General features: G+C 54.1%; 1 protein-coding gene across 1 annotated transcript; it reads right to left on the minus strand.

Moving 5' to 3' along the window:
• Positions 1-354: 354 nt before the first annotated feature.
• CPLANE2 (ciliogenesis and planar polarity effector complex subunit 2) lies at positions 355-5,558 on the minus strand. Its single transcript, XM_075550973.1, has 5 exons — positions 5,358-5,558; positions 3,754-3,906; positions 2,887-3,011; positions 2,471-2,607; positions 355-2,250 (listed from the first exon to the last, which is right to left on the minus strand). Exons 1-5 carry the CDS (start codon positions 5,467-5,469, stop codon positions 2,001-2,003), a joined length of 777 nt encoding a protein of 258 aa, XP_075407088.1. The 5' UTR covers positions 5,470-5,558; the 3' UTR covers positions 355-2,000.
• Positions 5,559-12,916: the final 7,358 nt, after the last annotated feature.

Genomic DNA, 12,916 nt, shown 5'->3' on the forward strand with positions numbered 1-12,916 from the left:
CAATGCAAGGGAGCTTCGAAAAGTTCGTGGCAAAAATGGAATGAAAAGATGACGGATTTCCCACACACTTGACGACAGCTCTTACGTGCCCATAGTCTGGACTGGAGCTCAGGTCTGTAGGACCTGAGAGCGGGTCCTATCTTGAAGCGAGGATGAAGTCCAAACGTACAGGCAGCAGATCCCAGGAGAGTGCGGTTCTCCAGTGAGCCCTTGCTCATGGGTTGCAGAAGACCTGGGATCCAGTTCAGGGTATCTGCCTGCTCCCCCAGTTTAGCTTCCTGCCTTCGCATTGAGGCCCCACCCCTCACCCATAGCCTGAGCCACCTCCACATCAACACAACAACCCCCACCAGCCACCCCTTCCACACCCCGCCCCGCCCTCTTCTCTGCTGCCTGCGAGTCTTCCACCGGCAGGTGGCTGGTTGTTCCACCCAGCAAGCAGAGTACCGCAGATAGTTTTTTAGTGGATTCAGGTGCTGCGTAGGGAAGTCCAAGGCGAGGGTGATGAGGGAATTCGTGAGGGAGAGGGCCTGCGAGGCCCCGTTCCCACCTCATCCCAGCCCAGGGTCAGCCCCGTGATCCTTCCTTCTCTGGCCTCCATGTCCTCTCCTGCCTCCTCCCACATCACTCACATCCCACATGGCGGAAAAGAGGGCCAGGGCTTCAAGCCGGCGCAGCCAGACTCTGATGCCCAGTACCAGCAGCTACCTGTCGCTGGGACTTGCACACAACCTGTGGGCAGCCAGCCGGACCTCCATCTGGTCGCAGAGCACAGCAAAAGGTGCCCAACCACCACAGCAGCCCAGGACACAGCCCCAGCCCACAGCGCCCACTCACCCACCCCAGGGGGTCCTCAAACAGGCCCCCAGAGTTAGTGAGCTCAGCCCCTGCTTGCTTCCTGGACCAGGCAGGGAGAGCAGCTACGGCCAGAGCAGCTACGGCCAGAGCAGCAGCTTTGTGCCAGGTGCTTGCAATTCTATCCTCCTGGGGCCCTGGTGGCAGCTGACAGCTGACAGAGAGGTGGCAGCTGGACCCCACTGGGTGCTCTGTGGGAGAAAGATACTATCATTTTGTTTTCTTAAAGACACCGCCTTGGAAGGCCTGCAAGTCAGTGTTCCTCTGCTCTCCAGCATCACCACGAATCAGAATGAACTGGGCACCAATGGACTAGTGGTACCACGATCATCCCCGTGGTCTAGGAAGGCACTGGAAGACCTTGCCCGGTAATAAACACACCCCCTGCCAGAGATTCTGATTCATGGCGGCCTCCTGTGTATCCCTGCAGAAGAGCACTCCACATAGTCCTCAATGGCTGGAATATACAGTCCCTCAGTCACACACGGTCCTCTAGCTGAAAGGTTGCTGGTTCAAAGCTACCTAGAGGTGCCTTAGAAGACAAGCCTGGCTGTCCCCTTCTGGCAGGTCATCGTCTTTTCTTGAAACCCTCCCTCGCAGTTCACCAGTACAAACATAGGGCAGCCATGAGTTAGAATCTACTCAACAAGTGGTAGGCAGGACCAACCCTTTGTAGCACGGAGAGTCCAAGAAAGATTAGAACCAGGCCTCCATCCCAGGCTGGTGGACACTGGAGTCTAGTGCACTTAACTCTGTGCACCCGAGATAGACACTCTTGGGCTCCAACATTGCTGACAGAACTCACTGGAGCCCGGGACCCTGCTGAGTGCCCCCCACCACACCCCCCACCAGATCGCCTGCCAAAGATGTTGAGAAGGGGGAGGGCGGGGGATGGGGATGGTACTGGTTTAAGCCCTGGGACCTGGTCTGTGCAGCAGTTCTGTTTCCAGGAGTCTTGTGGCAGGTGGAGGGCAGAGGGAACCTAGACTCCCTGCAAACCCTGAGCTCTGCACAGCCACAGTCCCCAAGGACAGCAGCATCCGTCTACCTTAGCATCACCTCTGGCTGGTCTCTGCCTCAAGCGCCGGTCTGGAGTCATTGGGCACCTGAAGGTCAGGCAGGGATGGCAAGGATGCTACCGCTGCTTAGTCAGGGGTGTTCTCTGGGGAGCTGGGGAGCAAGCCAGCGGCCACCTGGTCCTGGTGCCACAGCTGCTCAGCTAGGCTGTTGAGCACATGGGCCATGTCGACCAGCCCCGCCCACCCATCCAGCGTGCGCCCATCGGCCAGCCGCCGCCCCGGCACGCTCTTCACTCGCAGGAGAGGCAGCTCCCAGGCCTGCCGGAAGGCCCTGAGATCCTGCTCGGGCACGTCTGTGTGCATGTATTGGTCAAATCTGCGATGGGGGTCAAGGAGTCAGGCCAGGCCTCTGTGTCCCCCGCCTGTCACCCTCAGCTTTCCATCCTCCCTCCTGGAGGCCCCGCCCCAGGGCCTGGGATGCCCAGCCTGCCTTCTCTGTAGAAAGCTACTGGTGGACCCCACACCAAGCAGAGGACCTGACTCCCTACACCATGCCTGACCAGGTGGGGCCTCTGCCGGGGCCACCCAAAGGATACTTGGAGCCAATGACCATCTTGACGGCTCCAGGGGCTTCCCCTGCGACTCGGGCCAACTGTCCAGGGAGGTCTTCGAAGGAGGCACGGTCGGTGAAGGAAAAGAGGAAGAGGAAAGCATCCGCCTTCTCCTGGCAGGCCTGCGGACAGGGAGGGCGGCACACACACAGGCTGGCAGGGACCTCCTAGCCACTGCCAGGCCCAGGAAAAGCCAGTACATCTCCTTGCACAGATGGAGGAACTGAAGCCCATAGCAGGGAGACCTGGCTCGAGGGCAGAGCTGAGCTGGGACCCAATCCCCAGAGCCAGCTCACAGCTCTTCAGCACAGGGCAGGGCCCTCAGCCCAGAGCACCTGCCGCCCTGCAGGCCCCCCAACCCATCAGCCACTTGCCTTGCATCACTGCCTGCCCATGCTCACCGGCAGCATGTGATCAAACTTTGTGAGCGCCGACTCCCCGCAGTCCCAGAACTCAAAACGGAACATGACGACCCGACTGCTGGCCTGCAGCTTGGCGGGCCAGAACACCACGGTGGTCTGGATGCCTGTGGAGGGCCGGGGCAGCCGCTTAGCATGGTCGGGGCTAGGAAGGGGCAGTTTGATGGGGAGGCAGTTCCTCTCCTGGGAGAACTCCCAGTTAATGGAGGAAGCACGATGGCCATACCCCAGGAGAGCCCAGTGTGATGGGGAAGGTACAGTCCCTGGTATGATGGGGGTGGGGGTGGGGGGTGGAGTGGGGAGAACGACAGTGGGGCAGAGACCATCCTGGGGAGTCTCTCCAACATTTCATGGGTACCCATGGTCAGAGTAGAGCTGTGCTCCACACGGTCTTCATTAATTTGGGGAAATAGATCGCCAGGTCGTTCTTGCAAGGCACCTTTCACAACCTTTCGGGGGAATAACTTAGTACTTTAACCATGTGCACCACCCAGGGGTCTTGGGGCGCAGGGGGAACTGCAACATGATGGATAATCATCATCCAGCAGAAAGAAGCCCAGAAAGGGAGCCAGCCTTTCCTAGGCACTGACCCATGCCCATTTACTGCGGAACCTCCATTCTCTCTAGTCCCACACCCACCACAAAGGCTAGGAATGTGCTTGAAATCATCCCCATTGAACAGGGGATCCCATGAGGCTCAGCGAGGAGGAGGGACTGCCAAGGCCTTGGAGTGAGTGGGGGGCTGGTTACACTTTGGTTTGTAGAGTCCGAAAGCAGACTCCTCCCCCACTCACCCCTCCCCAAGGGAAAGCAGAGGCCAGGAGGCTGGGGGGTGGGACAGACACTCACCAGTGGTCTCGTGGTGGACCATGGGTACCTCTAGGCCAGCCAGCTTGGCCACCAAAGCTGTCTTCCCCACTCCACTCTTCCCCGACAGGAAGATCTTGTAGCTGGCCGTGTCAATGGTCACAGGAGGGGGCAGCACCGGTCGTTCCAGCAGCCCTGGGCCAAAAGGAAGCCAGCAGGCTCAACGGGCCAGCCTCAAATTGACCCTCAAGGGTTTGGGGGGAGCAATCATCCCTGGTTCCAGATACTCATCTGTTTGAACAGAGCCTGGGACATAGAGACTGGCCGTGTGGGGGGTCATCAGTGCTATTTTTTAGCTGCTCTCGACCTGGGTGACTCACTCAGGTGGGGACAATCGGCTAGTAACCAATCAAACTCACTGCGGACTCAAAGAAACACTATAGGACAGGGTCAAACTGTCTCTATGGGTTTCTGAGACTGTAATTGTTTACAGTAATAAAAAGGCCCAGTTTTCCCCGCAGAGCAACTGGTGGTTTTGAACTGATAACCTTGCAGTTAGCAGCCCAACGCATACCACTGCGCCACCAGGGCTCCTATGGCTCCCCAAATATCTGCAGGTCATTTAAACATTACAAAAAGTCAAAGCCATTGCTCAAAACCTGCTGCTGTTGAGTCAGTTCTGACTCTGGGGCGGGGGCGGGGTGATGGTGTGGTGTGGTGTGGTGTGTGTGTGTGTGTGTGTGTGTGTGTGTGTGTGTGTCAGAGTCAGTCAGAGTGCGCCTGTGCTCCATCCAGTTTTCAAGGGCTGACTTCCCAGGATAGATCACCAAAGCCCTGAAGGACCTCTGTATGGGCTAGAACCACCAACCTTTCTGTTGGCAGCCTAGTTAACCATTGGTATCACCCAAGGACTCGCAGACGCCATCTGCTGTCCAGTGGGTCACAGTGAGCCTGGGTGACAGAGCAGAACTGCCCCACAGGGTTTCGTGGGCTGCAGTGTTTCTGGGAGCAGATCACTGGGTCTTTTCTCCCGTGGGCCGGACAGGCTGAGCCTTTGCCACCAGGCTCCCTTATTCTTCAAGGAGTGGGCCCTGGGCCAACAGCATCAACACCTGCTTGGATGGGAGTCTACATGGGGACAGGACTCCATGAGCAGCGATGCTTGGGGCTTCCCTCCTCCTCGGCTCTCCAGCCTTCGGGAGCCTTGTCTTTCTGCCCAGCACTGGACTCGTGAAGATGCCAGGCCCTCTGCAGGCCAGCTCGCCAGGGAATTGGCTCCATTCTGGGGCACGATTCCCTCCCTGTAGCAGGCAGCAGGCTGTACTCCAGGCGTGACCTTACTTCCTCCCTAGGGCATGGCTCTGAACAGGTGTCCTACCATCTGTGACAGGTGCTGCAGAGAAACCTTAACGGGCGTCTGTGGGAACGTGGCCCCATAGGGCATGGAAGGTCAAGGTTTCATGCACAGCGTCTCTGGTGACAATGGCGCCTGGCACTGAAGATGGGATTAGCTCTAGGGAGGTATGGGGGTGGGGACCCCAAGGATAGGGTTTCCAGAGCTGAGGGGGAGGCCCTTTCTGACCCACTCCCCTGCTCCCTGAAGGGAGCAACAGGTGACACAGAAGTGACAGGTGAGAGGCACTCACCAAAAACGCGGCGGCGGCTCTTCCGCAGGATGCACCTCAGGTACTCCTTGCCCTCAGCGCTCTCATGCCAGTCTGGGACAAGCACCGAGCCAGGGGCAGGCGGCCTGGCCATGGCGAAGCACCCCGACCAGGGGCGGAGAGGAGGAAGGCTGAGCGCAGGGCGTGGGGAGAGCGATAAGTGTCCCAAACTGGTGTCACCCCCCCCTACCTGCGAGTGTCGCCCCCCCTACCTGCGTCGCCTCTGACTGTCCCGTTGGGGCGGGGCAGCTATGGAGTGCCCCCGCCCCGACACCACCCCCCCTCCCTGAAAAGCCTTTCTGGAGCGCGCGCTCCCGTCCGCTGTCCTGCTCCGTCTCCCTTCCACGGGCCGGGGAGTGCAACTCCAGCGCCCCGCCCTCCTGGCCGCGCCCACTACCGCCTCCGGGGCTCACAGCCCGGCTTCTCCCCCGCCCGGGCCCGAGCCCCCCACCAGCCCGACGCACCCCGCGCGGCTGCAACCCCTGAGCAGCCCGGCGCCGACGGCCCCTTTAAAAGCCCGCCTCGCGCGCGCGCGCGGCCCCGCCCCCAGCCCAACTTCCGCCCGGCCCGCTTCCGGCGTCGGCGCGAGGCTATTGCCATGGAGACGCCAAGGGGAGGGGCTGCCGGGATTCGCCCCTTCCCGAATTCCTGCGGCTGCCACCGCCCACAGACGTCGTCGGGGTGCAGGCCTTCCCGGCTGCGGACCCGCTCCTTCCCTACTGGACCCCCTCGACCACCACCAAATACTACATTCCCTCCTCCTCTGGCTGCAGTGAAGCGCGCCATCACCACGCTCCCTCTGACTGCACCTGGGGCCCGAGTGGCTGTGCTTGGAGCGGGATCCCCGTGGCTTTGCTTGTTCTTTCGCATGGCTCTTCACCACCGTGGCTCAGAGGTCAAGGGACTTGCTCAAGGTCTAAACAGGAGTCCCTGGCCCTGAGTGGTAACCTCCATCCCATTAGTCAGCAGTCACACTCTGCTGTGTGTTAACGACTACGCGCAGGCATGTATATGACTGGGTGGATCATCCGAAGAGCGGGAATTCCAGAACACTCAGTGTGCTCATGCAGAACCCCTACTGGGACTGAGAAGTACTTCTGAGAGAACAAGAGGACGCTGTATGACTTACAAATCCGGAACGGTGTGTCTCAGGGTGCATCCTTGCTCTGTACTTAGTCAATCTGTTTGCCCGGAAAATAATCCGAGGAGGGGCCCCCGGGCAGAGGAACTCAGGATCAGGTGTGGAGGTAGGGGCCCTAACAAACATCACGATGAAGATCAGCAGCCTTTCTTGCTGTTCGTGAAGAGGATTTTCTGATAAAAACCAAAGATACCAGCTTTCAGTAGGATCTATACCTCAACAGAAAGAAAACTTAAGTACTCCCAACTGGGCAACATCCCAATAAATAGAGGAAAGCTCGAACTTCCCACGGATTTTTGTATCTTTTTTTTAACCTCTCATTTTAGTGGCCAATAGATTCTGGCTGGCTCTCGATGGTACAGTTCAACAATACACCAACACCAAACATGTTCACACCCTGCAGAAGGGTTGGCTTCTCTGACAGTTACTCCTGTCAACTTGAGGAAGGGGTGGAGTCAATCAGGTGCCACCTCATTAGGAGGCATGACAGAGATACCTCACTGGAGGCCAGACATACACTCTACGCTACACATTCCTGTTGACAAGCCACATGGAGCTGCGTTGATGGAGCCAGAGCCCTGGAGCCGGAGGAGCCACGTGGAGACCCACACCAGCACTGAGGTGCTTCCACTGCCACTGGATCCACAAGACTTTCCACCCACCAGCCTGTGATCTTCCTGCATTCCGCGTCATTGCATGTGGTAAGCCTGAAGAGGTATTTACAGACTGGTATCAGATATATGGCCTAATGTTGGACTTATGGACTTGATCTGGACTGGCTGGGCTGGGATGTTTTCTTAATATATAATTACTTTTCTATATAAAGCTCTTTTTAAAATCATTTTATTAGGGGCTCAGACAGTTCTTATCATAATCCATACATCGATCCATTGTGTCAAGTACATTTGTACATATGTTGCCATCAACATTTTCAAAATGTTTTCTTTCTACTTGAGCCCTAGGTATCAGCTCCTCGTTTTCCCCCCTCCTTCCCTCATGAAACCTTGATAATTTATCAATTATTATCTTTTGATGTCTTACACTGACCGATTTTTCCCTTCACCCACTTTTTGTTGTCCGTCCCCCTGGGAGGGAGTTATATGTAGATAATTGTGATCGGTTTCCTCTTTTACCCCCACCTTCCCCTTACCTCCTGGTATATCTACTCTCATTATTGGTCCTGCGGGGTTTAGCTGTCCTGGATTCCCTATGTTTCCAGCTCTTAACTGTACCAGTGTACATGCTCTGGTCTAGCCATATTTGTAAGGTTGAATTGGGTCATGATAGTTGAGGTGGGGGAAAGCATTAAAGAACTAGAGTGTGTTAGACAGGGTTCTCTAGAGAAATAAAACCAAGACACTAATAATTTTATATATATTTATATAGATAGGTAACATAAGAAATAAATAGTTCATTAATCTATAAAGCAGTACAAATGGGTCAGTGCAATTCACTTCCACAAGATAGCTAGTACACTGGCAGTCCTTCAAGTCTTGAGGGCTGCCGGTTAATCCTCTGTAGAGCAATTCAGGCTATCCGGCCACAGGCAGCAAACAGCAAGGCAGGTCACCAATAGTCAGCCAGATGACAGGGTCCAACAGTCCTCAGCTCAAGAGATGTACCTTCCAGTAGCGTGGCAAAGCAGGTCTTGATGGAACCTCAAGTTACAGCGACACAGCCCACGGGTTAGGTGTCCCACAGGTAGTGTAGCTTGAAAGTGGAGGCACAGAACAAGCAAGGCAGCCGCACACTGGTCCAATGATCAAAGAGCAAGAGAAGAGGCGAGGCTCACCCACCCATTTATCTCTCTGCCCTTCAACTAATCTCACATGTATTCATTGGCCATGTTGGCTACAACAAACCTACCTATCACAATCCACCCTTGCCAACTTGGCACCTGTACACAATTCTTTAACCATATATAATGTCCAGACATTAATGAAATCACACTTATACTTAACAGCAAACATCTATCATACATATAAATGAAAATAGAGTCTAATTGTATCTGCTATATCATACATGAATAAAGAAGAGATATTCAATAAGCACATATAGAGAAAATACACTAAGAATCACAAACCTCGCTTTTGCAATTGATCACATGGTCGTAACTAATGTTTAGAACTACCTTCTTCTACTACCCATTCTGTACTACCTTTGCCCTCGGCAAGCACCTCAGCTGGCTGTGGTTTTTGGCCTGGCAGGGTGACCCAGACCTTCATTCCTGAGGGGTCTGGGTCATTACAAGTCCTGTCAGGATTGGGTTGCTGCAACTTACCATTTACTTTAATCACAGGGCATGGTAACACTAAGAGTCGGCCTATGGGATCTCCTGGATTCCAGACATATTCTTCTTTACCTCCATTATGTAGCAACAGTCCAATTTCTCCGTGGTAAGAAAGATCAATCACACCACTCAGTAGAGTGATGCCCTTCCTGACCTGTTGATCCAAAGGCATGAGAAGCCCAAAGTGCCCAGGGGGCATTCTCAGCTGCCAGTTCAGTGGAATCCGTGCTGTGTTTCCAGGTGGGAGAGTTCCTTTCTTCGGGACCAGGACCTCCAGGCCTGAGGAACACAGGGTTGCTGGGACAGGAAGCAAAAATTCTGCAAGGGGATCACTAGGAGTAATAGTGAGTGGTGCCACTCCAGCTTCCACCCCTTGGTTTCTGGACCCATGAATTCTGGCTATTGGAGACACAGCACCATATATTGGCCGCTGGTTTAGAGCGTATACAGCTTCCTGGAGAACATTGCCCCAGCCCCGCAAGTGGTTGCCACCTAGTTGGTGCCGTAATTGTGTATTTAGGCACCCATTCCATCGTTCTATCAAGCCGGCAGCTTCAGGATGATGAGGAACATGATACGACCAGTGGATTCCATGGGAATGGGCCCATTGCCGCACTGTATTTGCTGTGAAGTGAGTTCCTTGATCTGAAGCGATGCTATGTGGGATGCCATGCCGGCGGATGAGGCATTCTGTAAGTCCACGAATAGTAGTTTTGGCAGAAGCATCGCGTGTAGGTAAGGCAAATCCATACCCAGAGTAGGTGTCTATTCCAGTAAGAACAAAACTCTGTCCCCTCGATGATAGAAATGGTCCTATGTAATCAACCTGCCACCAAATTGCTGGCTGATCTCTCTGAGGAATGGTCCCATATCTTGGACTTAATGTTGGTTTCTGCTGCTGGCAAATGGGGCACTCAGCAGTGGCAGTGACCAAGTCAGCCTTGGTGAGTGGAAGTCCATGTTGCTGTGCCCATGCATAACTTCCATCCCTGCCGCCATGTCCACTTTGTTCATGTGCCCATTGGGCGATAACAGGAGTAGCGGAGGAAAGAGGAGGACCAGTCTCCACAGCGCATGTCATCTTATCCACTTGATGGTTAAAGTCCTCCTCTTCAGAGGTAATCCTTTGATGAGCGTTCATATGAGACATGATTACCTTTACTCTCTTGGCCTATTCAGAGAGGTCTATCCACAGACCTCTTCCCCACACCTCCTTGTCACCAATCATTTTCCTTCCAATTCCCTGACCATCCAGCCAAGCCATTAGCCATGGCCCACGAATCAGTATACAGTCTCACATCTGGCCATTCTTCCTTATATGCAAACTGAGCGGCCAGGTGCACTGCTCGAAGTTCTGCCCATTGGGAAGATTTCCCTTCACCACTGTCCTTTAGGGAGATCCCAGAAAGGGGCTGTAGTGCTGCTGCTGTCCACTTACGAGTGGCACCTGCATATCGTGCAGAGCCATCCGTAAACCAAGCATGACTTTTTTGGTCTTAAAGTATGGTAAGGAACTCCCCAGGCGGCCATAGGTGCAGACTGCGAGAAGGAAGGTACTGTGATAGGAGTGGAGACTGGATCAAGCCCCACCAGGCATCCTATACCCTCCTCACCGATTTTAGATCACTTGTTTTCCCTTGTCTCTGGGTGGGTTGACACCCCCTTTCCTTTCCTCCTGCCTCCCCCTCTCCTGTGTCCACTGCCAACCGCCCCCCAGAAAAGGTCCTGTTGTTTTCTCCTCCAGATTGCTTACCCCAGTTATCTCAATAGACCTGCCGAAATAGTAATATGCACAAAAACAAGACCGAGCAAAAGAAAGCAACAAAAGAAAACAAACAATTGCTTCTTGACCTTTTGGTTAAGATCAAGTGTAGTAAACAAGTGTAGAAAACAAACCCAGCAGCAGCAGCAACAACAACAAAAAAAAAACTGACTAAAAAGAAAAGCCTATAAGTAGTTCCAGGTCTGTTTGTTGACCTTTAGGAGTGTTTTCTAGTAGAGTCTGATGGGGTACCATGCCCTGGCCCCAAAGTCCTTTTTTTAAAAAAAATTGGGGGCTCGTACAACTTTTATCACAATCCACCCATCCATCCATTGTGTCAAGCACATCTGTACATTTGTTGCCATCATCATTCTCAAAATATTTGCTTTCTGCTTGAGCCCTTGGTATCAGCTCCTCATTTTTCTCCCTCCCTCATGAACCCTTGATAACTTACAAATTATTATTTTGTCATATGTTACGCCATCCGACGACTCCCTTCACCCACTCTTCTGTTGTCCGTCCCCCAGGGGGGAGGTTATATGTACATCCTTGTCATCAGTTTCCCCAAAGTCCATTTTTCGTGTTCCCTGGGGACTTCATTGCTTTGCTCCCCTTGCTGCTCTGTTGCATGTCCTTAGTGTTTCACCTCAGTGTGGTGGGGTCACATCAGGCGCAATTCCCACACTGTGTCTCCAGTGTTGTCAGTGAGGGACGTCGTGTCTCGTGGTGGGGCCGGCCCTATGGTCCTCTCTGTGCATTGTCTGCTCTGAGCAGGAATATCGTCTTTGGGGCGTGGTGGGCCAGGATGTGCTCCACTCTCTCTCCTTCCCTCTTCGTTTGCTCCTGCATGCTTGATAGAGGTGCCCCTCTTCCTGAGCTGTAGCTTCAGTGCTGTCTTCCAAAGTGAATTCTTCTGTGCTGGTTCACAGGGTTAAGCTGTGGCTGGCCATCTGAGGAGCCTGTCCCTCTGGGTGGGCTAGTTTGCGCTCTCTCCCTTCCCTCCCATAATCATACAGCATACTCACCCACTGCCACCGACCCAAACCAACTCATAGCGACCGTACAGGACAGGGGCAAAGGGGCCCTGTGAATTCCCAAGACTGTAACTCTTTATAGGAATAGAAAGCCTCGTCTTTCTCCGGAGGAGTGGATGGTGGTACTGAATGGCTGACCTTGCGGTTAGCAGCCCAGTGTGTCATCACCGAGCCACCAGGGCCCCTTCCTACAGCATGGGGCTTTCCCAGTACCCCAGGGCTGAGAGTGCTCGTGTGTTGTGCAGGCTCACTCTCCGCAGGTCGGCCCTCCGGACCAGCAGCACGGGGTGAAGGAGGTGAGTCGGTGCAGAGGCAGACAGACGGTTTGTACCTCTGTCCTCTTGGTAACTGCAGCAAGGGTCAAACTGCTCTTCTGTGTCAGCACCATCATCCAAAAACGTCTGTTCTTCGGGCCTCTGTCTACACGGTCCTGACGACTAGACTGTGAGGCAACTGACCGTGGCTGGGGTCGGGGGAGCTTAGTCCTCTAAGTAACACTGGAGTCACTCTTTCCCACGTTACAGAGGCCTTTGGCGACAGATTTGCCCAATGCAGCACATTGTGTGGCTTCTTTTTTTTAAAAATTATATACCTTTTTACAAAAATTAAGCAAATACAGTTAACACAATCCAAGTTGGTATACTGATTAAAGTAGAACTATTGATCTCATGCAATGTCACTGTGTACCAACCCCAAACAATTGTTCTTTTTAAATCATTTTCTTGGGGGCCATTGTTTGGTTTCTTGACTGCTGCTTCCGTGGGTGTTGACAATGAACCCAAGTGGAATGAAATCCCAGCAGTGTCTCCAAGGTGGCCGCTTGGGGAAGGAGGCGCCTTGACCCGGCAGCAGCAGCAGCAGCACATGAGAGCGGGATTCAACGGTGTTTGGGGTGAAGACTCTGAGCTGTGACCTGCCTTCTCCTCCCGAGTCCGGCCCCCCGGCAGCAAGTCCATCCCATAAGAAGGCCCCTTGACCCTCCGTGACACACCTGCCACCTAGGGAAGCACGGCGCAGGTACATGTCTCTTTGGCCACTGACAAAGTAGAGGAACTAGACCGTGGCCTGCCAGAAGACCGAGCAGTCTGTCCTGGGAGCAGTGCAGCTTAGAATCGAGGATGGTGAGACTTCATCTCAGGTATGTGGACAGCCAAGCCGAGCCCCTAGAGAAGGACATCGCAGAGAACCAGAGAAAGAGCTGGGCCCCGGATGGGAATCATAGACACAGTGGCTGTCACCAGGGCTTCACACGTATCAGTGATTGTGTGCACAGTTCCCGTGGACAGTGGGCAGTGTTTCACCGTGTGGTGCATG

This window comes from Tenrec ecaudatus, chromosome 1, assembly GCF_050624435.1.
Source record: "Tenrec ecaudatus isolate mTenEca1 chromosome 1, mTenEca1.hap1, whole genome shotgun sequence".
In the NCBI taxonomy this organism is placed as follows: domain Eukaryota; kingdom Metazoa; phylum Chordata; class Mammalia; order Afrosoricida; family Tenrecidae; genus Tenrec; species Tenrec ecaudatus.